At 42.2% G+C, this 27,229-nt stretch overlaps 1 protein-coding gene across 1 annotated transcript in view; it reads right to left on the bottom strand.

The window, feature by feature from the left end:
* The window catches only part of LOC126474260 (homeobox protein EMX1-like), a 342,331-nt gene that overhangs the window by 44,759 nt on the left and 270,343 nt on the right, over window positions 1–27,229 (bottom strand). The window contains exon 2 of the mRNA XM_050101724.1: window positions 19,012–19,184. Coding sequence (XP_049957681.1) covers window positions 19,012–19,184 — 173 coding nt within the window. The remainder of the gene's footprint in view (window positions 1–19,011; window positions 19,185–27,229) is intronic.

Consider the following 27,229-nt stretch of genomic DNA (forward strand, 5'->3'; position numbering starts at 1 on the left):
GAAAATGTCATGAATTAACATTATTAATAAATATAATCTTAAATATTGATTAATATTTCACAACATAAAAAGGGTACATAATTTTATGTAGAAAGTGTAGGATGTTGAGACTTTGTTAACAAACAATTCAGACCTATGTGACTGGTGGTTTGTCTATATACAGGGTGACGCAGAAACATTGGAAAATTTCCACAATCCAATAAAACTAGAAGTGATGAAGGAAAGAAATTGCAGTCATAGTAATTGAAACCTTACAACTTTGCCATTTACGAAACATTGACGCATTTATCTTTTTTTTTTAAAATTACGGCCTTTAGATGGCGTCCTCACGTACGAATACATTCGTGAAATCTGCTGTTGGGATTCCTCATTGACCGCTGCAACATCTCAGCAGGGATACTGTGAACTGCATCCCGAATTCTCTGTTTTACTTCAGCCAGGGTTCTTGGTCGAGCCGTGTAGACTATGCTCTTGAGGTAGCCCCACAGCAAAAAAAAATCACAAACGGATAAATCTGGCCTTCTATAGGGCCAGGGAATGTTACCAAAGCGTGAGTTCACATGGTTGCCAAACAATTCTCGCACATATGCCATTGATTGCAGTGCAGTGTGTGATGTTGCTCCGTCGTGTTGAAACCAGGCTTCTTGAACGTTTGGAAAGTTCCTCAATGCAGGGGTAACAACAGTTCGTAACATCTCCACGTAAAGATTGGCAGTTATTGTGTTTCCCAGTTCATTTGCGGAAAAATACGGTCCGATAATCCCATGTGATGAAACACCACACCATACTGTCACTTTACTAGCGTGTACAGGGCGATCGTGAACGTCATTAGGATTTGTGTTTGCCAGTAAAGGTAGTTCTGTTTATTCACATAACCTGTGAGATCAAAATGTGCCTCATCTGACATCCACAACTTGTTTAGAAATTCTCCGTCACTGTTTATTTTCGTTATCAACAAAATGGCTCTGAGCACTATGGGACTTAATATCTAAGGTCATCAGTCCCCTAGAACTTCGAACTACTTAAACCTAACTAACCTAAGCACACCACACACATTCATGCCCGTGGCAGGATTCGAACCTGCGACCGTAGCGGTCGCGCGGTTCCGGACTGAAGCGCCTAGAACCGCTTGGCCTTTCGTTACCATTTGTTGACAGAATCCTGATCGTAAACGGTAATCGTTGTCCTTCAATTGTTGCGCCATCTGTTGTTTGTACGCATGAAATTTTGTATCAAGATGAAGAATTCTGCGAACACTGTCCTGGGACATTCCAGCCACTGCTGCTGGCTTACGAATTGAACTCCGTGTTCTCCGTAAGACAGTCTCGCGTACAACATCAATGTTCGCTGGAGAACGCACACTTGTGTTGATTTCTTCTTGAGGGCAGATCCAGTATCTTCAAAGTTATTAATCCTACATTTTATCGCGTGTTTCGACGGAACGGCGCCATGACGTCCTAAATTATAAAAACGTCGAAACTCCCTCTGTGCCGCTATCAAACTATCACAGTTTTTACAAAGCATTTTATGGCTAACGCACGCTGTTGTCTGTTCCACTGATCCATGATTTCTCAAATGGCGGACTGTTTACTCGCTAACTGTCACGAACCTCCAGTGCTGCCACCTACCCATGGCTGCCACTACTCATTTCAAGCATTCCCGTTAGTCCATGTCAACCTGTGTTAGATTTTCACAAACATCTGTTTTTCTCAGAGCTTTGTTCCTATTCTTCGGGCCCTCGAGGTTCTCAGTGCCTCAGTTAGTGTTAGAGTCTCTTTTCGCTATCTAATTTCCTTCGTAAATACGTATGTCTATTGCTGTAATTACTGCGCCAACTACCAATAAAAGCTTCCGACAGATAAATGAGCCAGTGTAATTACTAAAATATGTAAAAGTCACTCCTTACGACACAGTGCGTGGGATTCCGCAAGGGCGCAGAGAGGCGTTCCCTCCCTCTAGACTCTAGAACCTGGAGTACAGAGTTTTTATTCGTTACAGAATTCACATACACTTCTATAACTGAACGAATAGTCTTCAGTTCTCTGGGAGATAATAAGCTCTTGTGAGACGAACATTATTTAGTTCCTATCGTGTGACACCTGACCAACTCTATTACTTTAAAAATGGCAATTTTACAATCTTATACCCCCACCCAGACAAATTTCTGCGGACGCCCGTGTGTGTTTGTGTGTGGGGGGGGGGGAGGGGGGAGGGGACGGGAAGTGGATACTCTCCCGGCACACGATGCCCCCTGCACCGCGAGCATACGAATGTCAACAGAGGTCGGTGCGTGCGGTACGCCCGCAGCAGATCAAAAGCAATTTCGCTGAGCAAATAGAGCGACTTGTCTTGTGTTTTTCCTTTTTCTGCGGCCCCTCCTGTTTGCAGCCACTCCAGCCTGAGCTGTGCTGCGCGGATTTGCGACGCGACACACACGTGCTCTGCGATGTGGAACATACGTGACCAATACGTTCCATATTTTACTTTATTTGCACTGCACTTTTGTAACGAGTGGGATATTTTTTTAGTGTGGACATTCTTTCTTTCCACAAAGGCTGGAATCGCTGGCAGTTATATTCCCAGGAACATGAAGCACGCTTCCGTGTAGTAAACAATACCCTACGATACGTCTGTCTGGCTAAGAACTTGAAATTTCTCGCAACATGTTATATCCCAGGTCTCTTGCAATACATAAATTTCTGGTCTCTTCTTTCCTGTTTATATAATATTTCTGTAGATTCATTAATACAGCTGGTATCATTAACTATTCATATCGCCAGTTGTGGAACAACGGTGATCTCCAGATGTATCTGATTATAGCCAGATAGTCTCCCTTATAGTTTTGCCCGTGTGAGCATCACTCCTTCGGAGTGGTGTGTTTCTAAGTGTTTCTTTATCTGTTATAAATTTTTTTAGCAGTTCAGGAGCGATAAAAATTATAAAATATTCACACCACCGGATCCGGCACGTAATTTCTGCCGACAGATGTGGAATATTCACAAAAAAAAATTTTTGCCGAATCTAAAGAAAATACCTAGTCGTGTACACATGGATGTCGACAATGATAATCACAATTTTACGATTATGTAAGAACATTTTACTGTACGATATGATAAAAAGTATGATACTCTTTATCATTCTGTTCAGTGAAATGTAATTACAAACTCGTAAAATTGCGTTTATCAAAGTCGACGTTCACGTATAAATTTCGACGAAAAGTTTTGTAGTGACTATTTCACATCTATCAATGGCAATAAAGTCCCAAAGACGGTAACATGAATACAGAATGTAAAGAAAAAAAAAGTGTTCCATATTTTGAGAAGTGCTACTATGGACCAAAACAAGACAAAAATTTCCGGCAAATATGCGCTCTAAAATGTATACCTTAACCCTAGAACACAGCCTAAAGAGCTGAAAATGTTACATTGTTACTCAAACTATCGTAAATTTTATAATTCCGAAAAGGAAGTCGCAAAGGAAGTCGTAATTTATTGTCTGTGCACGAAATCATAATTTATTGTTTGTGCACTGGCCTCCAATGATATGTCACACACAAAATGGCTGCAAAATGTCCTGTATTACACCCTACACTGACAATATCAGATTAGCGGGAATCGCGAATTTGTACCATCTGCAATCGTAAAATTTTACGAGGGTTTAGAATTATATGACTAAATGCTAGTGTGAAACACAGTTCTTCTACTGCAACATCTTTGCTATTTGGAACGACGCTGAGACTGCAGTAAACAAATGACGACACATTCCTGTGTTATTGCCCATGGATATAGTACGCAGTGACCATGTGTTGTTGCTGAAAACATATTCTCAGTTATGGGTAAGTGCAGCACATACATGACTTCTAATGGAAACAGTGTTTGAGTAAGTTTGTGAACTGCTTTTACATTGTAGTTTTATCTTTGCATTTAGCAGCATAATGAAAATTATTCCACACGGGAAATTGAACACTTTTTCGTTCGGCAGACTACAAGAGATGATGTCTGTCATTTCCCGTGTGGAATAAGAGACATCGAGTATGCTTGTCAGCTTATCAAACCGCAAACTGGTTTCATTAGAACTAATGTATGCGCTATACTTACCCAGCGCTGTGAATTCGGTTTATAGTAATAGCCGTAACAAATCGTTACTGCATGCTGTATCCACGGACAATAACAGAGCAATCTGCCCTCACTTGTTTACTGCACTCGGCAGGTCGTTCGTAATAGCAAAGAGATTGCAGCAGTAGTGAAGATGAACAAGCGCTCAGATCTCTTCAGGTATGCGATTTACAGGCCATGTTTAATGGACATTTTTGTCTTGTTTTGGTCCATACCACCACTTATCAAAATGGAATACTTTTTAACACCCTGTATGCTACAATAATGTATACTAACTTCATAAAAAACACGGTTTCCTCGTAACATTATGTCAATGCTTAATTTAAGAAAACTCAACGAACTTAGCGAACTGAAACTGATTCAATCAATTTTCTCACTATCCTGCGCCGCTTATGCACAAATACAGATGTTTAAAGTATCGTTTATGGAGTTGCCCTATCAACAGTCTGGACAAAGCAAACTACGTTACAATCGGTTTCTAAATTAAAATGTATAAATAGAAACGAAACTAGGAAACTGTAGATTAACTTTTTATGGTTGTGGTTCACAGTCATGTAGAACTTATTGAAAGACGTCATATTCACTATTGATTGCAGAAGTTATTTATTTTTACTAGTGCAGTTTCGGTCTTAAGTCCATCATCAAGTGGTAACTGTTAACGGGTACTTCAGCTCATACCAACACGTATTCAAGTCACAGACGTGATTGAGCGATTTAAAAATATTAACGTCCGCAAAACAAATCCTAATAAACCACTGTTCTTTGTTTAGAGGTAAACCGAGCTGGTTGACGCAAAGTTCCCTTTGCAAGTTCCCTTGATAATGCCCTTAAAGCGGAAATGGAAAAGGTGAAAATAAATAATTTCAACAGTCAGTGACGAATTTGATGTCTTTCAAATAGGAAACAATAGGCCTGGCTGTCAGTCTGCTCACGACGTTCCCTTATCATTGTAGATTCAGACCTACGATATTAATAATAATGTGATTTCTTTTCGTTAGCCACAGCACAAGATTGCTACTACCGGCTCCATTACAAACAATTCATTATGAAACAGTTTTCCGGCAAGTTTTCAACTTCGGTGGCTATATAGAAAATCCTGCTGTTTACACTTTCGTGTGCAGAAATATTTTTCTCCTGAAGTAACATCCGTTCATGCACAGACTTGTAGTTTTTCTGTTTTTATCCTCAGGTAACTTTCAATCGCTACATAATTCCACACTCGTAAAGATAAACAAATTTCGTATAACTCCCTGGCAGTGACACTGGGAAACAATCAACGGCGCTGCCTCTATATAACAATAAGAGAGTTAGCATACAAACGGTGCATTTGTCTTCCGACGCACCGAGAAATAACTGAAAACGTAAATGTTAATTTCTACAAAATTTTATCGCGGCAGCTAACTTAAGACAGTGAGATAGTCGGCCTTTCTAACGAACAGCAATAAAGGCACTGTTTACTAACTAAAATAAAACACCGTCCTTTACTCATACGTCAAATAGCTATGCTAACAATAATAATAACCCTAATAATAAACATGAGACAACAACAACCGAAGCTTTAAAAAATTAGAATTCCTGAAACTTGTTTTAAGTTGAAATAGATGAACCAAGTGGAAATATTACACAGGAATCATTGTCGAGCAATATATTAAAGTCGAGAATGGCAGATATTTAGGTTGTGCTGTCTTTCTTATTTCCCACACCCTTTCACAATGGAGATAAACACTTCTTCTTCCTATCAGTTACTAAGATATTTTATTTCATTATCGTCACTGCCTTCTATAAAAAATGTTGCGAGTAGGTGTTGTTATGTCAATACAAAGACATGCACACGGTAACAAAGCGTAACTAAGCACAGACGATGATAAATAATCCTTCGAGTAACATGCACATACGATATTGCACCAATTTTTATCATTGATAAAGAACTGCCGGGAACAGAGCTTTCCACCCAATAATCTTACGGAATAATTTTCTGGGATAACATACCACATAGAAAAAAAGTACTGATTGCACAAAAGCAAGCAATAAGAATAATATATGGTGTTCATCCACGGACGTCATGTAGGTACTTCTTCAAGGAGGTAGGCATTATAACTACGCTGTTACAATACATACACTCACTAATGAAATTCGGCATAAGTAAGCCATCACAATTTGAGAAAAACAGTGATGTATATACCTACAACATTAGAGGTAAGAATGACCTTTATTACCCACTGTTAAAGCTGTCAGTGGGTCAGAAAGGAGTCCCACATGCAGCAACAAAAATTTTTGATCATTTCCCCATAACATAAAATATCTGATCGGTAGCAAAGCAAGTTTTGAACTTGATTTAAAATCATTTCTCCTGCACAACTCCTTTTACTCCACTGACGAATTTCTACCTAAAACGGGTAGACAGTAAAAAAAGAAAAAAATTAACAATATTCATGTACACAAATCCTGTAAACTAAATCGTTGCTCGTCATTCCGGTAAAACAATTGTTCAAATCATCTATGGGAGATGTAACTAACTAACTGTAAATTCTGTTTTCTTTCTTTTATATTCATTTCGCCAATTCGACAATCTCTTCAGAGGCATCTTCTAATATATGAATTACTGGAAAGACTCAACGAGGATGGCATAATAGTGCAGGAACTTTCTACCGAGAAAAAAACAAAAGAAAAGACCCTGTTCTGCATTTATGGTTTATTTAAACGCGGAAATACTGACGACGATGCCGTGGTATTTATCTTCCGTGTACAGAGAAGGAACGCAATACCCTCACGGTCTCATAGAGGGTGTGCCGCTTATCTTGACGAATAATTTCCTGTGTATTGAAAAAAAAATGTATCAAGCAAAAGTCGTTCAGCTACCAGACGCGAACTAGCATGACTGCCGTTCTTGTAACTGTTCGCTACGACGATATGAACTATAGTGCGTTTGTTTTAAATTGCGCCCTATATTTCTTATTTGATAATCGTCTTCCTGTCGTCAAGGCCCGTTCAGAAACGAATCACAGTGTATTATTCACGTAAACATGAAGTTATTAAAAACGGAAACAAAGCTGACCTTGACTTTTCCCTAAGAGCACTCAGTGCAAGTAGCTGAAGTAATGTAACTAGTCTACAAGCTGGAGCTGACAGTAAACAAATGGAGACACAGGGAAAATGTGCACATGTCGTTCAGTCAGCGGTGTTCAACTGAAGATTTTGTGTGAGAGCATCAACGAAGAGAAGGTAGGAATGGTACTCATCTACGTATACTGTATGTTAGCAGAACAACAATTGGGTTTCTATTTGTTTATTGTCACCTCCAGCGCGTGGACCAATTATATTTTTCTGGATACCCGCAGTGCAGGAGTGCGAAAGTCAGTTTTGTGCTGCATTTGTAACAACATAATGTATACGTCAATGATGCACTGCGATACGCTCAAGAAAAGGTGTTGAGGAGAGGATGTGTATCACTGAATACGTACTATTGGTCGCTCTTTAGAGAAGACGTACAGCTTGTAATGGTACTTGAATTACGTAACCATTACGGCAGCTCAACTCAACCTCTCGATACCAGCAATATTCTACTGTGTTTCCGTAAAGTAGTTAACATATTTCTGAGACAACATTCAGATTTGATTTCATTAATGTAGAGGTACTTTGATACATCGATATGTTTATGTTGCAATGATATTATTCTTATGTGTATTCTTTCTTTTGTCACTATGATCTTTGACGTACTTGTAACTCTGATTTTTGGGCGCGTAAGCGATTATTAGTTAGTTAGAGAGTTATAGACTGTAAAGTCAAGCCTTGGACGTCGTATTGAAAAGACGCATATTGCAGTCAGCTTATAAAATGTGAACTTTAACAGTGAGGAAGATGTTTTCAAGTACGTTTTTTATTGTGAATTGATGTTTTGTGTGTTACGTGATATTGCAACAAAAGTAATAAAAAGGAAGTGTAACTTAAATTCGGAGTGCTGATTACTTTTTTACATCACCATTGTCCTGCAAAAGTGTAATCTTCAAGAATGGTTTGTGAAGCGCATCTACAAAACTTTTGAATATAGCAGAATAAAACGTAGGCCTCTTTGCATCCGAGCTTAGAATCATCACCACCTAGATTTTCGACGATTGAGCCATGATTTTACGAGACCAGCGTGGGAAACACGAAAAGATGAGTATCTAGTTTATTCATTATCAAATGAAATGACTTTATTTGCTGTGCTCTAATGACACCTTCCACATAAAAACTTTGTCGTTGGCCGAAAATGCAATATTTAGCAGCGTGAGCAACACCACAATCATTATTAAATTTTGACCTTTGTTGTGATAGGGTTGTTAGAAGCTGTTAATATCTTCGTAACGAACAAAGTTGTATGAAAGGGAGTCATACTTGTGAATGTCCCTCTGGTAGTTAACCAACATTTGCTTGAGAATTTTTTTGTATTTTTCTTCTGGAACAAAAGTTCTTTGGGTGGTCAAGACAAATGGCTCACGCTGTAGGCCCCATATGGAAAGCTGTCGACGAAGCTAAAGCATCCGTGAACGGAATATTTCACGCAGCACATTTCTTCCCCCCCCCCCCCCCCCCCCCCCGCCCCCTTCGACACGCCGTGATGCGCTGCCTCCCCAGGCGGTGCGGTAACAGGAGCCGAGAAGTCAACGGCCCAAGTGACAGACGACGAACATCGGCGGCGCATAGGCGGACGCTGCCGGGTAGGGAGGGCTGGATGTATATGTATATATAGCATACTATACGCGCTGCCATTGGTCGCGCCCGCTAACTCCCCTGGCAGACAAGGGCGAGATGTTTATAATCTGGGCTGGGGGAGAGCCGACCCCCGCCGATCGCAGTCGCGGAGGCCAGCGCCCTGCAGGGAGGGGTTCCCAGCCGATGCTGCTGGTAGGGCTGGCAGGGATCCATCTGCAGCGTCAACAAATGCCCATCACCACTCTGGCGCAACGCTAATTATTTTCTCGTTCGTGATATCAAAGTAACACGAAATCTAAATTTGGTGTCTACTTTTTCTCTGTGAGATGTATAATGATGATTATTTGCTCCCCATCAACAGGACTGGTACAAATAATTTACTGTAATAAACCGCCTGCGGTGACGTTCGCTTGAACCTGTTGTTGTTGTCATCGACTGGCATGTATACGACATGCTCAATGTACTTTATTTGTACTGGCAGGGCATACTTCGTTCATGTTTTGCCGCTATCAACATTCTCTACAAGATCACATGTATGAGGTAATTCAGGTGCCTCTATCGATGTCGTTTTGCACAACCCGCAGTGTTATATCTGGCGTTCCGAAACCGAGCACGTGATTTTCATGTGCTCTCGTTTGCTAATTACACTACTGGCCATCAAAATTGCTACACCACGAAGGTGACGTGCTACAAACGCGAAATTTAACCGACAGGAAGAAGATACTGTGTTATACAATTGATTAGCTTTTCAGAGCATTCACACAAGGTTGGCGCCGGTGGCGACACCTACAACGTGCTGACATGAGGAAAGTTTCCAACCAATTTCTCATACACAAACAGCAGTTGACTGGCGTTGCCTGGTGAAACGTTATTGTGATGCCTCGTGTAAGGAGGAGAAATGCGTACCATCACGTTTTCGACTTTGATAAAGGTCGGATTGTAGACTATCGCGATTGCGGTTTTCGTATCGCGACATTGCTGCTCGCGTTGGTCGAGATCTAATGACAGTTAGCAGAAGAATCGGTGGGTTCAGGAGGGTAATACGGAACGCCAGGTTCGATCCCAACGGCCTCGTATCACTAGCAGTCGAGATGACAGGCATCTTATCCGCATGGCCGTAACGGATCGTGCAGCCACGTCTCGATCCCTGAGTCAACAGATGGGAACGTTTGCAAGACAACAACCATCTGCACGAACAGTTCGACGACGTTTTCAGCAGCATGGACTATCAGCTCGGAGACCATGGCTGCGGTTACCCCTGACGCTGCATCACAGACAGGAGCACCTGCGATGGTGTACTCAACGACGAACCTGGGTGCACGAATGGCAAAACGTCATTTTTTTTTAGATGAATCCAGGTTCTGTTTACAGCATCATGACGGTCGCATCCGTGTTTGGGGACATCGCGGTGAACGCACATTGGAAGCGTGTATTCGTCATCGCCATACTGGCGTATCACCCGGCGTGATGGTATGGAGTGCCATTGGTTACACGTCTCGGTCACCTCTTGTTCGCATTGACGGCACTTTGAAAAGTGGACGTTACATTTCAGATGTGTTACGACGTGTGGCTCTACCCTTCATTCGATCCCTGCGAAACCCCACATTTCAGCAGGATAATGCACGACCGCATGTTGCAGGTCCTGTACGGGCCTTTCTGGATACAGAAGATGTTCGACTGCTGCCCTGGCCAGCACATTCTCCAGATCTCTTCCCAATTGAAAACGTCTGGTCAATGGTGGCCGAGCAACTGCCTCGTCACAATACGCCAGTCACTACTCTTGATGAACTGTGGTATCGTGTTGAAGCTGCATGGGCAGCTGTACCTGTACACGGCATCCAAGCTCTGTTTGACTCAATGCCCAGGCGTATCAACGGCGTTATTACGGCCAGAGGTGGTTGTTCTGGGTACTGATTTCTCAGGATCTATGCACTGAAATTGCGTGAAAATGTAATCACATGTCAACTCTAGTATAATATATTTGTCCAATGAATATCCGTTTATCATCTTCATTTCTTCTTGGTGTAGCAATTTTAATGGCCAGTACTGTATTAGCCTTACACACAAAAATGAGCACGACCTCTTTGTAGCAAATTTAATGTAGTTAAATTTTGTACCGGAATACGTTTTTGCTGGAGGCCACAATTTTCGAGTCATTCAAGAGAAACGTACAAATGTGACCTTGAAACGCTCTTCCACCCCTACACTCATCCATGACCGGTCAGGATCTCTAGTATATTGTTATCGCACTCCTTCCTGCCACTACAAAAATTTCCGACTACACGAACTACTCGCGATATTCAACCTTTTTTGGTCTCTATTGACTGGTCTATTACACCGCCAGTGTAGCCCGTTATTTCGTTAGCATTATTAATTTAAACGTGCCCGTGACGTAATGGAATAAAAGCTACTTCTGTAAACGTTACCCAAAACTAATAACATTGGTAATTCTGTCAAAACAAAGCACAGCAGTTTTGCAGTCAGAAGGTCTGGCGAATACGGCATAATTTTCTATTTTATGTTGCTAAAATTCACAAAATTGTTAGGTAAAATTTACACAGAGGTCAGTTTTACAACTTGTAAGTGCTTCACTATGCCTGTGGCGTAATAAGGCCAGGCAATGTAGACTAAAAAAGGTCGATTGTGAGGAATGAAGCGTGCACTCGCAAATGTTTGTTCAGTGACACTCAGTAGTGCCACGAACATCTTACTAGAAATCCTGACCGGTGGGGGCGTTGAGTGGGAGTGGGGTTGCGTTTGAAGGTCACTTTTGTACGTTTTTCTTGAATAACCCGAAAACTACGGCTCCTAGTGGAAACGTATCCCTGTCAAAAATATAACTGCATGAAATTTCCTATTAAAAGGTCCTGTACATTTTTTCTGTAGGACTAATAGTTTGCGCGTAGCAAGCGAGAGAATACAAAAATCAGGCGCGTACAAACGATCGAAAAACTTTGAAGTCGATTTTCCAGAGAATTTTTCAGAGTTCCATCGAACTGTTTTGGCATAAATCCGACTGCCGTGTGGTCTCCTAGCGAGATTCATTGGAAGAATCATAAGGAAATGTAACTGAGCCCCGAAAGTAATAGCTTACAAGACCGAATCTTGAATATTGCTCATCATTCTGAGGTCCTTACCGGGTTGCATTGATAATAAAACGGCACATTTCGTAGCAGGCTGGAATGCTGATGAAATTTTGAGTGCGTACGTTCCTAGAAGAATCGAGTGACATATTAATTTCCTTCCATGTACGTCTCACGAAATGAACACAATGAGGAAACCAGAGATATTGCAGCTCAAGCGGAGGTTTACTGGCAGTCGTTCTTTCCATTCACGATTCACGAACGGAACAAGGAAGGGTCAAAATGATTCTGGTACGGTACAAGGAGTACCGTCGTCACAGACCATAAGGTAGCTTGCAGAGTATAGCAGTACATGTAGGTGGGGCGAGGTGTAATTATATAGTTTCAGTTATTTCCTTGAAAAATTGTTACATGTTAGTAATCCTGGAACACACTGAAATACCTGCGGCACAGTGTCGTAGCAGGGTGCTACAGAACCCAAAAAAATAGCGTAGCCAAATGATAAGGCGAACTGTCGTGAATAACTGTACATTTGAAGTGGAACAAAGCTGTAAGCATTAACGCCGAGTCGGCGGAAGTGTACGGCAACAAGGCATCATCACGTGACAAACTGTTTAGGTGGTTCAGATGCTTCGAATGTGGTCACACAAGTCTGAATGGTGAAGTGGGAAATGGCAGACCACCTCTCCGTGAACCAAGATTCGCTAGAGAAGTTTAGGCCCGGTTTTTGAAGACCAACGTCTCGCAATCAGAGACATTTGGAAAACTGAAAATAGGTCTTGGATCAGTTCTGAGGATCTAGCGCGACATAGCCCGTGTTCTGCTGCACTGGATTCAGTAATTTCTTTGTATTTCTTCGGATGAAGAAACTATTGCGTGGTTGGCATTCTCAGAATGAGGACGAGTTGATTTCTGTGGCGGAACATATAGGCCTACTGAACAGGAAAAATGCAGATTTCTACAACCAAGCTCTTGTTGAGTCATCCAGCGTTGGCACAAATACGAGGGTGGTTTGATAAGTCTGGTAAATTTCCATGAAAGAATGAAACATTTTTGTTGCGCTTGATGGTTGGTAAGCTTGTCAATTCCAAGGATCGTATAAAGAATTTCAACACTGTGCAGCGTATAGTCCATTGTTGACGGGCATCTGAATAGGTCAATGTGTCGACTGCGATTGGAAATGGAGAAAACCGAGTGTCGTACTGTTGTTAAATATTTTCATTTGAAGGGTCGAAATGCAGCACAAATCAAAACGGAACTGGATGAAGTTCACGTGGGCTCTGCACCATCACTGAAGACCATTTACTTTTGAAGTAATGAATTTTAGGGTGGTCGGACAAGCACCGAAGACAAAGCGCACTCTGGCCGTCCTGGTAACATCTCCACAAAGAAAACTATAGACAGAATCTATGAGACGGTAATGCATGACCACCGAATAAAAATTGGTGAGATTGCTGAAACTGTAGGCATCTCAGCTGAGCGAGTACATAATATCATGCACAAAGAATTGTCTATGAAGAAGCTACGTGCGAGTTGGGTGCAGCGATTGCTCACAGTCGAGCAAAAGCGCAACCTGCATAACATTTCAACACAATGTCTGGCGATGTTTAATGGCAATCCTCAAGATTTTTGCGCCGATTTGTGACTGTCGATGAAACTTGCATCCATCATTACACACCACACTCAAAACGGCAGTCAGAAAATGGACAAAGGTTGGTGAAAGTGCATCGAAGAAGACAAAGAACATTTTGCCAGCTGTTGAGATGATGGCTACTGTCTTCGGGGATTCTCAAGGTATAATCCTCATAGATTACTTCGAAAAAGGGAAACCCATAGCTGGAGCCTATTATGATTCATTGATGGATCGTCTGAAACGCGATAGCTGAGAAAGGGCCAAGGTTGGAACGTAAAAAGTGCTCCTTCAGCAATGTAATGCATCACCCCACACATCATCGATAACAATGTGGAGCCGGCCTTGGTGGCCAAGCGGTTCTAGGCACTACAGTGTGGAACCGCGCGACCGCTACGGTCGCAGGTTCGAATCCTGCCTCGGGCATGGATGTGTGTGATGTCCTTAGGTTAGTTAGGTTTAAGTAGTTCTAAGTTCTAGGGGACTGATGACCTTAGAAGTTAAGTCCCATAGTGCTCAGAGCCATTTGAACCATTTGAACAATGTGGAAACTACACGAATTGAACTTTGAATTGGTTCCCTATCCACCATATTCACCAAACGTAGCCCCAACTGAGTTCTTCCTGTTCCCTAACTTAAAATATTGGTTTGCTGGGTCAGAAATTTTCATCAAGTGAGGACGTGATAGTTGAAGTCAACGAGTATTTTGCAGAGTTTGACAGAACCTACTTTCCGATGGGATGAAAAAGATGGACGATCGCTGGACCAAGTGTATATCCCCCGAAGTGGACTGTGTTAACTATAGTTCAATTCTTTTATCTTGGCGGCTCGCGCATGCCCTCCCAGACACGGGAGATTGCTGCGTTGCCAGTTGCACGCGCCAAGAGAAGCAGCGCCGTCGTGTAGTACAGTTCGCAAACTTACGTTTAGGGGGGGAGCGCGCAATTTATCAAGTAAAGCCACCATGGCCGCATTAACCCTTTCGCTGCTAGAGACGTGCTCCCCGCATTCCGTGCAGTGCGCGATTTTGTCATCACTGCACTGCTCGCCTGCACAGACACATGGTGTTCCAACTGCCTGGACACACTTATCATTCGATTTCACAAAAACTATTTGGCCCAAAAATTTGATTTTTACGCATCTTCTTGACTGATACCTTCCCCCCATAAATGACTTAATTTTGTTTCGATGTTCAACGCAGTTATTGTGCAGCATTAAATATAGTAAACCATTGCACGAAATTTTGAAGAGTTTGCAGAGGTAAAAGTCCATAGTGTTTACTTTCCATATGGTCGATTTTAGTTGCCACTAGAAATTTCAAAAAATTGCGCTCAAACAAATAAAATTCATGAAGTAAGACACTTCGATATGGTTTTTAAATAAAGAAAATATTGGCACCAAACAAGGTTTGAATTCGGAACTATTTGCTTAGCAGCCAAACATCTTAACCATTACGCTAACACAGCTCGTCATTTAACAGAATTCCTGGAGGAGTTTAAAAAATCACGAAAAGTACCGTCAAAGACTGTTGGTATGACTATGAATTACTCACGTTTCGTCGAAGTACAATAGGAAATAAACAATTACCGCTGTGCTTTATTGCGAAAAAGCGGTTAGTGAGAATGAATTTCCGTGCTATCGCCTGAATTGGTTTATTGCTTGTTTGGTTTAATTAATTAATAGAATATGAAGCAATTGGTATAAAGAAAGCTTTTTCCGAACTTTCTTTTATAGAAAGTCTGCTATAAAGACATTGCTTTTGTTCAATTACTTTATTTATGACTGAACGTTTCTAAAACTGAAGACACTCGTCCGTGCTCTGCACTGCAGTCGAGCACTGGCAACGTCGTTCTCTGTTCATTGGCTGACTGTGTTTTGTGACGTCAGATGCGCAGAACGAACCTAAACTCGGCCGCTGTCGTAAATGACGCGCACTTTAGGAAAGAAACATTTTTATTGCTTTTTAACCAGAGTTATCAAATCAACCTCGTATGTCGCTCTTGAGGATGGATATGTAGAGAAAGTCTCACACCACCAAGGTCGCATCTGTTTTCTTTTTTTTGTTTTGTTTTGTTTTCACGATGTTAATAAACACTCTAAGGCTACCCATCATACATATAGAGAACATGGGAACTTTCCGTTCAGGTTCTGTCCATAACGCAGTAATAGAAAAGCAATGGCAGAGAGCATACCAGCTCAAGTGCTGGTACAAATGGAGATGTAGCCACGGCGGCGGTGAGCCCGCGTTCGCACCTAGCGTGGTCCCCCGCGGCCCAGCTGCGCCACGACTGCTGGCTGCGCCATTGTAATGCGATCCGATTCGCCGTGGGCTCCCCGCGGGGACGGGCCTTTGTCTCAATCCCCGGAGCCGTGTTCGAAATTCAAATGCTAATCTCGCCCATTCTTCTTGGCCGGCAAACAAATATAAATCTCTTTAATAATAATACTTGTAGTAATAACAGCAACACGGAGAGAGGCAGGGCACAAAAAGGACGGGCCGCTCCTTACTTCATCAGATGTGATTAATGCGTCGTTAAGCGCCGGGGCGGGGGGAATGGCGGCCATGATGGGGACATCTGCCGCTGCACCGGGGCAAGAGGTTAATGGCGGACGTGCGCTGCCGCCCTTAATCCGATTTGGTGTCGTATCGGTTACGCTGCCCTTCGCACCCTGCCAGTCACCTCCCCTAGCCGCTAAGTACATCGCCTCCTGTTCCCTCGAGCGTAGAGCTACCATTCTCTCTCTCTGTATCACGGCGTCATTCAGATCGCTTACGAACCGTTCAAAGGCAACTCCTTAACGGTGGACATGTGCTTCTGCACTAAAAATGTCGTATTGTATCTACGATGCAAGAGACGCGGTGGTAGAGATACTAGATTAGTACTCTTGAACTTTGAGTCGGTTGTGAGCTCTGCGTATTAACGTGACAAACCCTAATTCTTGGGGTACATTTTATTTTTGACACAGGGATCTATGCCGACTTGTAAAAACGGCGATGGTACATTAGTCCTTACTAATGTAAAATTGTTACCTTCTGAAGAATTTATTTATATTTGTCGAAACCTAGGTAAAGAATTTCTTTATCCATTGCAACTGGTCGGCTGTTTATAATTTTATTACTCTTGAACAAGTGGATGAACTTCGGTACGTCGGAAGTAGAATAGATAATGGAAGAAGACTCCAGGAAGGCTTAGTAGCTGCATATTAATTTTTCTAGATAAACTGAAGTATTATGGGGTTGATGGTTTAGTTAACCAATGGATAATGTCACATCCAACCAAAAGAATGCAGAAAGTTGTACTGATTAATTCAACCAATATAATTTGGGGACGTAATTCTGACTAGGGAGAAATCACGTGTATGGGGTTCCCCAAGCCTCAATCTCTGGTCCACTATTCTTCTTCGTACACGCAAACGATTTTCTAATGCACAACAAGCATAATGAAGTCTTTTTGAAGATGACAATAGTATTGCAATCAATCCAAGCATACATACAGAAACAGAAGAAATGATAAAAAATGTTCTTAAAAGTATCATTGACTGGTTTTTTTGCAAGTTGTCTCACCCTCAGTTTTAAAAAGACACGACACATTCAGTTCTGCATATTTATGGTACTACACCAGTGATACGTGTAAAACACGGCGAGGAAATAATAAATACGGTGGATTCCCTAAAACGCTTTAGTTCAGCCACATTTGCGTTTCGAATCATTGCAAATCTTGAGGAGAGACAGATCGGTAAGCTAACATATTTTGCACGTTTTCATTCAGTAACGTCATATAGAATAATGTTCTGGGGTAACTCATCTTTAAGTATGAATGTCTTCGCTGCTCAAAAAGTTCTGTAAGGCTTACCCACAATCATATTGTACACCTCTGTTTAACGAGTTAGGCATTGTAACTATTGCTTCACAATATATTTATGGCCTAATGAAGTTTTCTTTTTTTTTGTATATAATCCAGTACAGTTCAAAAGGACAATGATGTACATAATTATAGTACCAGGAGGAGAAATGACATCAAAGTGAGCCATTGCCGCAAATGATCTTCGTCAGAGGGGTATATATACTGTCATTATGAAGTGCACATTCGCAGCGGACGAAATGTTAGTCTAGAAACAACATGACTCGAACACATACCCGTAAAAGTCTTACTGAACACAGCGAATATTCGAACAAAAGATAAGAAGCAAGGTACGTTGCAGGTTTTAAGCAAGAACAAAGCTACAGATTTGTTGCTAGAGATGTGCATGTTTGCGCAACACTTAGATAGTGCTCATAAGTTGCGCAGAAATCGGCACAGCAGGAATGGGAGAGGGGGACACGGCAAGAGTGGTAAAGGGAGCAAATACACATTGACCAAGAACCACCTGCTACCAAGAATAATATGGTTTGACAAAAATTGTGCAAGATCTGAGAGAACTGGGAATGGACCACAGAGACATTTCTCGTTCCTGCACCCTTGTTTACTTCCTTGTCATTCAAAGCGTCTTACGTATTGCCGAAGGCAGCTGACGTCACAAAAAAGTGATATGTGTTTGCTACCGAGGAAAGAAGCCACATGTCGGTACGCACACGACACTCAAGTTCGGTGAGTTCCTGCTTTTAGCTGACGTGGAACCAGCGAAGAATTATATGTTCTCATTGGCTACAGGGATACAGTTTCTGCGCCAAAACTTGTAGCTTCAATACTATTCATTAAACAAGCAAGACATCAAATATGAATTTGTCAAAGGGTGAAACGTCTCTTTTCAATGTATTCATTAGGACATATAAACTTATTAAAATAGTCTGTTATACCCCTTGAATAATAAGAAATGATATGAAGACCCTGGTTGACTCCTTGCGTTTCTCGAGTTGTCACGAACAATGCCGCAATAAGTATTCGGCGCCGGTAGCAGTGTGGTTGGGTGCTACTGGTAGTCGGCGAGCAATGGAGACTAATTACATGTTAGTAGAGTTTTTGTTGTTTATTGTACATGAAAATTATTCAAATGGTTCAAATGGCTCTGAGCACTATGGGACTAAACATCTGAGATCATCAGTCCTCTAGAACTTAGAACTACTTAAACCTATCTAACCTAAGGACATCACACACATCCATGTCCGAGGCAGGATAACCTGCGACCGTAGCGGTCGCGCGGTTCCAGACTGTAGCGCCTAGAACCTCTCGGCCACCCCGTTAGAATTTCAGAAAACGATTGCGGCAGTGTGTGGATTGTGAAGGTAGACATTTGCCAGATATTACTGTTTAAATCATGTAATTAAAAACTTCCATGATTGTCCAATATGAGAAAAATAAAAATGTAAGTTTCTAAGTGTACATTATTTTTTTATTTAATACCTAAATCAGCAATTTGCCACGCTCCAACCTGTAAGGCGATCTCTAAAGAGCTGATTTGAAGCAGGTTACAGTACGTCGATAGTGAGTGGACAGTGCAGAACACAAGCAGGGAGGTGCGTGGTGTGAGTAGAGATAGGGCGACCGCTCACCTGCGTCTCGGTGAGGCTGAGGGACTGCGCCAGCTGCTTGCGCTCGGCGCCCACCACGTAGTGGTTCTTCTCGAAGGCGTGCTCCAGCTTGAGCAGCTGGCTCGGGCTGAACGCCGTCCGGATGCGCTTCGGCTTGCGGAACGGCTGCAGCAGGAAGCCGGGGATGTCGGGGCCTGTGGACAGCCAAAACACCGATGCTCTCACCCCGTTGCTCGACCGCGCAAAGAGGAAGCTGGCGCGACACAGTTCCAGATCTGCACCAGCGCCTAAGTAGCTGCACTCAAACACCACCAACTTTTTTTTAGTTATGCTAAATATACTTCCCTCTCAGCTGTGTTATTTATACCAAACTTCAAACTGTGCTTCAGTCTATATAGGCAACAAAGGGAAAAACACTTACCCTATCACAACTCCCGCCATCTGGTTCTAAATGATCTGTTACAGCTCTTTTTAAACCTCTGTACTCCGGATTCCATTGTTCTACCAAGAGGTGACCGAAGAATCGATAAATACAGGGTGGTGCACGAAATGTGTTACCATTTTGTTTTTGAATATAAACTTTATTGTCAATACAATCTGAAAGGAACATATACTACACTGAAGAGCCGTCCATGGAGATTTGTTCTAACTCAGCACATGCTCAATATGTCCACCATTTCGTTTCCTAACTTCCTTCAAACGAACACTGAAGTTAGTGATTACCCTACGGTACATGTCTTCCGTAATTTCTCTGCAAGCTTGAAGAATAAGTCTTCTGAGCTCCATTAAATCACGTGGACGTTTCGGGAAAATTTTTTCCTTTAGGTACCCCCAAAGAAAAAAGTCACATGGATTGAGGTCTGGACTATTGGAGTTTTTACACGAGCGTTTCGACATGCGGATCATTTCACTCAGGTTTCCAGGTCGCTTCAATGACGGACAAAATTGGCCCCACAATAGTCCAGACCTCAAACCATGTGACTTTTTTCTTTGGGGGTACCTACGGGAAAAATTTTTCCCGAAACGTCCACGTGATTTAATGGAGCTCAGAAGACTTATTCTTCAAGTTTGCAGTGAAATTACGGAAGACATGTGCCGTAGGGCGATCACTAACTTCAGTGTTCGTTTGAAGGATGTTAGGAAACGAAATGGTGGACATATGGAGCATGTGCTGAGTTAGAACAAATCTCCATGGACGGCTCTTCATTGTAGTATATGTTCCTTTCAGATTGTATTGCCAATAAAGTTTGTATTCAAAAACAAAATGGTAACACATTTCGTGCGCCACCCTGTATGATTTCGGAAATATAGACCTAAATACCATTTTCAGATTTATGTAAAGGACGCTCTGGGCAATCGAGAATCTACTTGATATGAGAACAAAGTTTTTGGCTACAATGCTCTTGTAAGAAAGATTGCCGGACTTTTTGCCGTGGAAATTCCCAGTAAAGCCTCGTGCTTTTGACGATTACCACCATCGTCTTCCTCAGGAGCAGCAGACGAAGACTATGTTGGAAATCCTCGAAAGCTCGAGGTTTTACCCAGAATTTTTGCATTAAGAAGACTGAGAAAATTTTATACATCTACAAGCTATACTTCTTTCAAGAAACTGGGAAAGACAAACGCGACAACTCTAAATTTGTGTCAGACGAGTACAGGAAACCTGCATTCCCTGCCCAAATCACTGGACCATCTGAGCACATACCTCAGCCTTATTCAAACTTCCAGAGTCAAAAATGGCTCTGAGCTCTATGAGACTTAACATATGCGGTCATCAGTCGCCTAGAACTTAGAACTACTTAAACCTAACCAACCTAAGCACATCACACACATCCATGCCCGAGGCAGGATTCGAATCTACGACCGTAGGGGTCGCGCGGTTCCAGACTGAAGCGCCTAGAACCGCTCGGCCAGACTGCCCGGAAAACTTCCAGTGTCACTAGTGTTGTTTCCACATATCAGTTCCAAATACTTCATTGATTTCATCCCAATCGATCCATTCATTTCCTTCCATTATATTTAATTCATATCATATACTGGGTGTCCTATTTATCTTTATAGCCCTAAATAACATTTCGCCCAAAATAAAAATAAAAAAATTTAGCAAGCCAATGTCGTTTAGATACCACAGGGAGATTAACCAGCTCGTTATGAAGACATGAACAGCAGTACGTCTTTTTTAAATATCAAACTATATTTTTTTATTAGATAACCCTTTATCTCTCGTCAAGATCTCTTCGAAAACATATCGCAGTGTACTATTCGCGTAAACATGACGTTATTAAAAACGCATCACGAAACTGGCATTGACTCTTATGTACTAGGACACACTGCAATCACCCTGGGCACTGTAACTGGTCCACTTGCTCGAGCTGACAGCAAACAAATGGAAACACAATTACTATTGTCCCACCTTACATTCCTCATAGGTGAGTAGCATTCCTCTTTCTCTTCGTTGATGCAGGCACACAAACCTTCAACTGAAGACTGTTCACCGGTGTTCATTTTCCGTATTTTTCTGTTTGCTTATTGTCACTTCCAGCAAGTGGACGAGTTACGTTACTCCGTGTAGTACAGGAGAGTCAGGCAGTTTTGTTTTGGATTTGTAATAAAGTGGCAGTGTAAACCACCAAAGCCGTTACCCCATGCTGGTAATCCCACTAACTCTACGGGAGATCCCTGGTAGCTGTGTTAGAGGATCGTATCCAGGAACATCAGTGAAAGTGTAAGTAGGTTGCGGAGGCGTGCTCAGATAAACTAAATGTTAAAGTGCTTCTCACGATTCCGCGTTCAAGTGCCGGTGCGTAATAAATTCTGAATTTTCACCCCACGTTCATTACATTCCACGGAAAGCATTCCGAACGCTTTTGCTCTTATTTTATGGCCCACCTTCTTCATTAATTTCACCCTTTCTTGATCTATTCAATTTATTCTGCTGCATTTGAGTCATTTGAGTGACAAAAACGTAAGCCGATTATTGAACGAAAACCTGCACGTACCAGTATCACTGCCAGGTTTCGCAAATTGTGGGTTCATTGGGCTCTCTTCGATCACTTTAACCTAGATTTACGTGGACAGTAGTAAAGTTCAGTTACCACCCGGAAAAAATTAAGTTACGTAATTGGTTTATCGTTTGTTTGCCGGTTCCTATGTGAATTCCTAGCACACAATGAAATCCTCAAGCCACAGCTTCCAACCTGACAGCGCTATTGGCGAAAAGAAATTACCGCACGATACTCGATCACATAAACGGGTTGCTCCATTTTCTTTTGGGGTCCCCCTGGTGGTGTTCTACGGTAGTGTGACGCGGAGTTTTCCGTGTGCGTCAGGGGTGCAGATTAGTTATTGGCTAATTTCGCCTCTTTGGGCACTTCCAAGTAAACACATTATCAAAAGTCCAGCAGTTTCTGTGGTGTCACCGCCAGACACCACACTTGCTAGGTGGTAGCTTAAATCGGCCGCGGTCCACTAGTACATGTCGGACCCGCGTGTCGCCACTGTGTGATCGCAGACCGAGCGCCACCACAAGGCAGGTCTCGAGATACGATATAGCACTCGCCCCAGTTGTACGACGACTTTGCTGGCGACTACACTGACGAAGCCTTTCTCTCATTTGCCGAGAGACAGTTAGAATAGCCTTCAGCTAAGTCCATGGCTACGACCTAGCAAGGCGCCATTAGCCTTACATAGTTTGATAGTTATCGTATGAAATGTCTCATCCAGAATGCTGTAAACAACAAGGATAAATAAAAGATAAGTATTCGAGGAGCTGCATACTTTTCTTATTAGAATTCACTACTTATCCTGTTCCAGAATTCACGCCCGTCTGCGTTAGATAGGGTGCATTTCGGCCCCGTCTATGTACAAGGTGTTGGCACATTTACCAACACATCAGTTTCAATAACACAGGAAAAAATTAAACCAAAAATATACGTACAGAAAAAGCTAAACAGCTCTGTTAGTTGCGCCATAATAAGAAATTGTAATCATATACCATCTTACAGTTATTCCACACATTTACATAGAGCAAGCAATATCTTTTTTTTCTTTGTTGTTATTTCATCTCCCTTCGTCCCATATCGCCGGTAGTGGATAACCAGTAGTACAACATTCCACTCTTCAGCTAAACGAATTGAAAAATATAGAATGAGAAACAAAATTTGTGACTGTTTTTCTATTTTAAATTAAAAATCAAAGACAGACAGCTAAAAAAAGAAAATATGTACATTTTAAACACACATCACATAGAGGTGAAATTCTTATGAAAAAAACACTCAAGCACCATACTTTCACTTACAATGCGAAGGAACTGCACTGGATGAGAGATATTGTCAGAGGAGAGAGTGTGTTCCATAGGGTGGAGGAGTGTGGGTAAAGAGGTGGGAACTGTTAGGTAGGGCAAACTTTGGAAAAGATTTATAGGGGGTGAGGCGAATAGAGGAAATACGGACGGTCGTGAAGAAACACGGTGAGGAGGTGTGTGGAGTGTGGGGAGGATGGGGGAAAGGGACAGGGATGGATGGAGAGGGAAAAGGAGAGAGGAGCGCTGATGTAGAGTGGGACTGGTTAAAGTCGGTAGGAGGGATAAACATAGGAGCGGATCTCATTGTCTAAAAGATGGAGTTGGTTGAAGTTGCGTTGAGATAGGATACGGATTGTATGTAGGTGTAGGGATGGAGGGATGCGTTTGTGAAGGCGTGGCACCATACCGCGGTTAGCGATAAGAGGAGAGACAACGAGGTTATTGGAACCTAGTTTGCGAATGGTTTAGGAAATGCGGAGGTGTTCTGTGTGGTTGAGAAGGGGTGGGAATTTTGCAAGCTGGTAGAGGATCCATGTGGAGGAAGGTAAACGGATGCGGAAAGCAGGGTGGAGTGCATGGCGTTCGAGGATTTGGAGGGGGAGGATAAGAAATGTGATGGCATCGTTAATAAGTATTTTTTAAGACAATGGTAGTTACGAGCACAACCTCTATACACAGTGCTGTTTAGCATAATTCACATAAGAAACGCGAAAATACGAATTTCAGATGATATTTCCGTGAAATTTTGTTACAACTTAATGACTCAGACGTTAAGTCTGTACGTAAAAATGAGAGCGTTATGAGCGTGTTGTCACTGTGTCAGTGTTCATCACACTAAAACTGTGGTGTCACCGCCAGACACCACACTTGCTAGGTGGTAGCTTTTAAATCGGCCGCGGTCCGGTAGTATACGTCGGACCCGCGTGTCGCCACTGTCAGTGATCGCAGACCGAGCGCCACCACGCGGCAGGTCTAGAGAGACGTACTAGCACTCGCCCCAGTTGTACAGCCGACGTTCATAGCCATGGTTCACTGACAAATACGCTCTCATTTGCCGAGACGATAGTTAGCATAGCCTTCAGCTACATTTGCTACGACCTAGCAAGGCGCCGTATTCAATTGATATTGAGATTCTATTAATGTATCATCAAGAGCGATGTTCTACAAATGTGGATTAAAGTTAAGTAGTCCAGAAGCTACGTACTTTTCTTTATAGCATTCATTACGTATCCTGTTTCAGACCTCACGCCAGCCTGCGTGAGTTTAAGCGCGTGCCTTTCGGCTTCCTCTCATTGTGTCTACGCTGTCTTGTCTAGACACAACAAAAACATGTTGGTATAATATTTAAAATGAAATTACACATGCCGTCGTCAGTGTCTTAAAATCAAATGCTGTACATGTCAACAAAAGTAACAGCACGATTGCGTCGTCAAAGAAATAAAAAGTTATACAAAAAGAAATACACACTTGGTCGAAGACATTACTATATAGCCTGCCTCTAATGTAAAAGTTACAAATGCGCACTTGGTGGAAGACATTACTGTATAGTCTATGTCCAATTCAAAATTTTTACAAAATATCTCGTACGTGGAACAAAACCACTGGGTGGTTACAATTAAAGTGCAACTACTCATGATTGTCCAGTGGGGGCTGTAATTGTATGGCAGCGCAACTTGGTGACTGCGTCACGGTGGAACTGATTTGTGATGGAAAAAATTGGTTACGGTTTTGGTCAACAGGTGCAAATCTGTCGACGTCTGCAGTGCTCACATGAACAAACTGTGTAAGTGGCGGCTAATAATAAAATCAACATTATGCTTTTCTCAATTGTTTGATCTTTTCTGCCCACATCGCGTTCCCAATACATTACATGTGGAAACATTTCTATACGTCTTTTCTGTATTCGCAGCACCAGATTTGCGCCCGGTGGCCGTCACTGGATTTTTTTTTTCAAGGTAAATCGATTATTCACTAACGCATTAGAATGTGTACCAAATTTCGTTGTTATACGATAGTTAAAATCCCACGCTGGACCACTGTGAGTGCCTGCACTTTAATTATAATTTGTAACCAACCGGTATGTCAGCAAAGTGTGAAGCTTAAAACTGAAGGCGACTGGGGAGTGAACAAGTCTTTTTTTATTGTGTGCGACAGGACCAAAGAGCTAGCAAAATTACAATAAAGACAATCGTACAATAAAAGTACTAGAGCATAGCTCTGTGACAAAACTGTTATATTATATGTCTGGACCGAAGATCTGAGTCTTTCAAATCTTATGCCACATTTGCGAGCTGCTGCATTTAATACTCCCACAGTCGCTGAGACCATTCCATATGGGTGTGCATTGTTATTTTGAAAATTATTATGTCTTGAAATTGTAGTGAAATTTCGGTCTAAGGCGCTGCAGTCATGGACTGTGCGGCTGATCCCGGCGGAGGTTCGAGTCCTCCCTCGGGCGCGGGTGTGTGTGTTTGTCCATAGGATAATTTAGGTTAAGTAGTGTGTAAGCTTAGGGACTGATGACCTTAGCAGTTAAGTCCCATAAGATTTCACACACATTTGAACATTTGTAGTGAAATTTACAAGATAAATATTAAAACAAAAATACACATATGAAAGCAGTGTAAAAAAATTAAAGTGGTTTTCATGTATCTAAAATTTTGTATTAAAAAATATCCAATACTATTTCCGGCAGGCTGGACCGTTATAAAAACAGACAATTACATCTTATCACTTAACTTTTTGTTTTCGAGTTAATAATTCAAAATGTTATGAATTACATAAAACAAATTAGCGACGATATATTGGGGAAGGGAAAGAATTTTCTCTTCTAAATTCACAGATAAAATGAATAACACAGGAAGTGCAGCTGCCAACAGTTCGTTTCCATAGTCAAACCTACGTCATGGTAACCTCTTTCTGTTACCAAGAGAATATGTGTGTTAACCTCATCACTGTTTACAGGAGCTGCAACTCATTACTTGAGGTTGTGACTATTATCTTTGTTTCTTCTACAGGGTCTCTTTAGCTCCATTACCCTTGACATCGCGTCAACATCATTTCAACGTCATTACTATGCAGAAAAACGCTACAAATAATGCATCAACTTAACCACCATGGGGAGATAGAATGATGATGTCCGTGGCAGCCTGAGAAAAACCGGTCATAAGAAAGAAACGTTCAATCTCTTCTACACTGTATATGGTTTGGTTAATAAATTCAGTCACAATGGCAGATGTTCAACGTTTCTTTTGTCACTGCTACAAAAAAAAAGAAGTAGATTAACGGCTTTCCGACGATCCGGTCTTAACGGAAACGCTTATACAATACATCATTTGCTAATTTCGCTGTGAAATTTTACGTGGCTGGGAACCCGTTAACAATGGGGCACTCAATTTACGAGTTGTCGACAGCCCCTGAATACCGCAAGAGGGACGCATTATGTATCACGCAAAAGCGGAGGGTACTACCGACTCGGGGGTACGATTTCTATCGCGCCGGTAACAAGTAGGTTACATAATTATCTGATGCGGGCGAATGGTTTGTATCACCATTACTACGGGGAAATGAATGGCGCGGGCGCGTGACAGCCGGCTGTTTGCCAACACCGCCGCTAGGGGCGCTGGCGAGCGAGGCGCCCAGATTCCTATCTTACCGACGAAAACACATCCGACCATCTGACATACATTAACATTTACCGTATCGCACCCACATAAACGTTTATGGACGCGTGTCGAACGAGCCAATCAGGGCGGCGCGACACGGCCCGGTCGAAACAAAACACTGGCGAGGCACGTGCGCGCGCAACAAATGTCACCGGGACCGTACCAGGATGTTGCCGGCGGCGGGGGCGGTCTGCGCACCCCATCAGGATGCTATCAGCGGCGCAAGGACGACGCGATCCTGAGGAATGGGCGTGAAGGTGTCAACTGCCGA

Source organism: Schistocerca serialis, chromosome 4 (assembly GCF_023864345.2).
Source record: "Schistocerca serialis cubense isolate TAMUIC-IGC-003099 chromosome 4, iqSchSeri2.2, whole genome shotgun sequence".
In the NCBI taxonomy this organism is placed as follows: Eukaryota; Metazoa; Arthropoda; class Insecta; order Orthoptera; family Acrididae; genus Schistocerca; species Schistocerca serialis.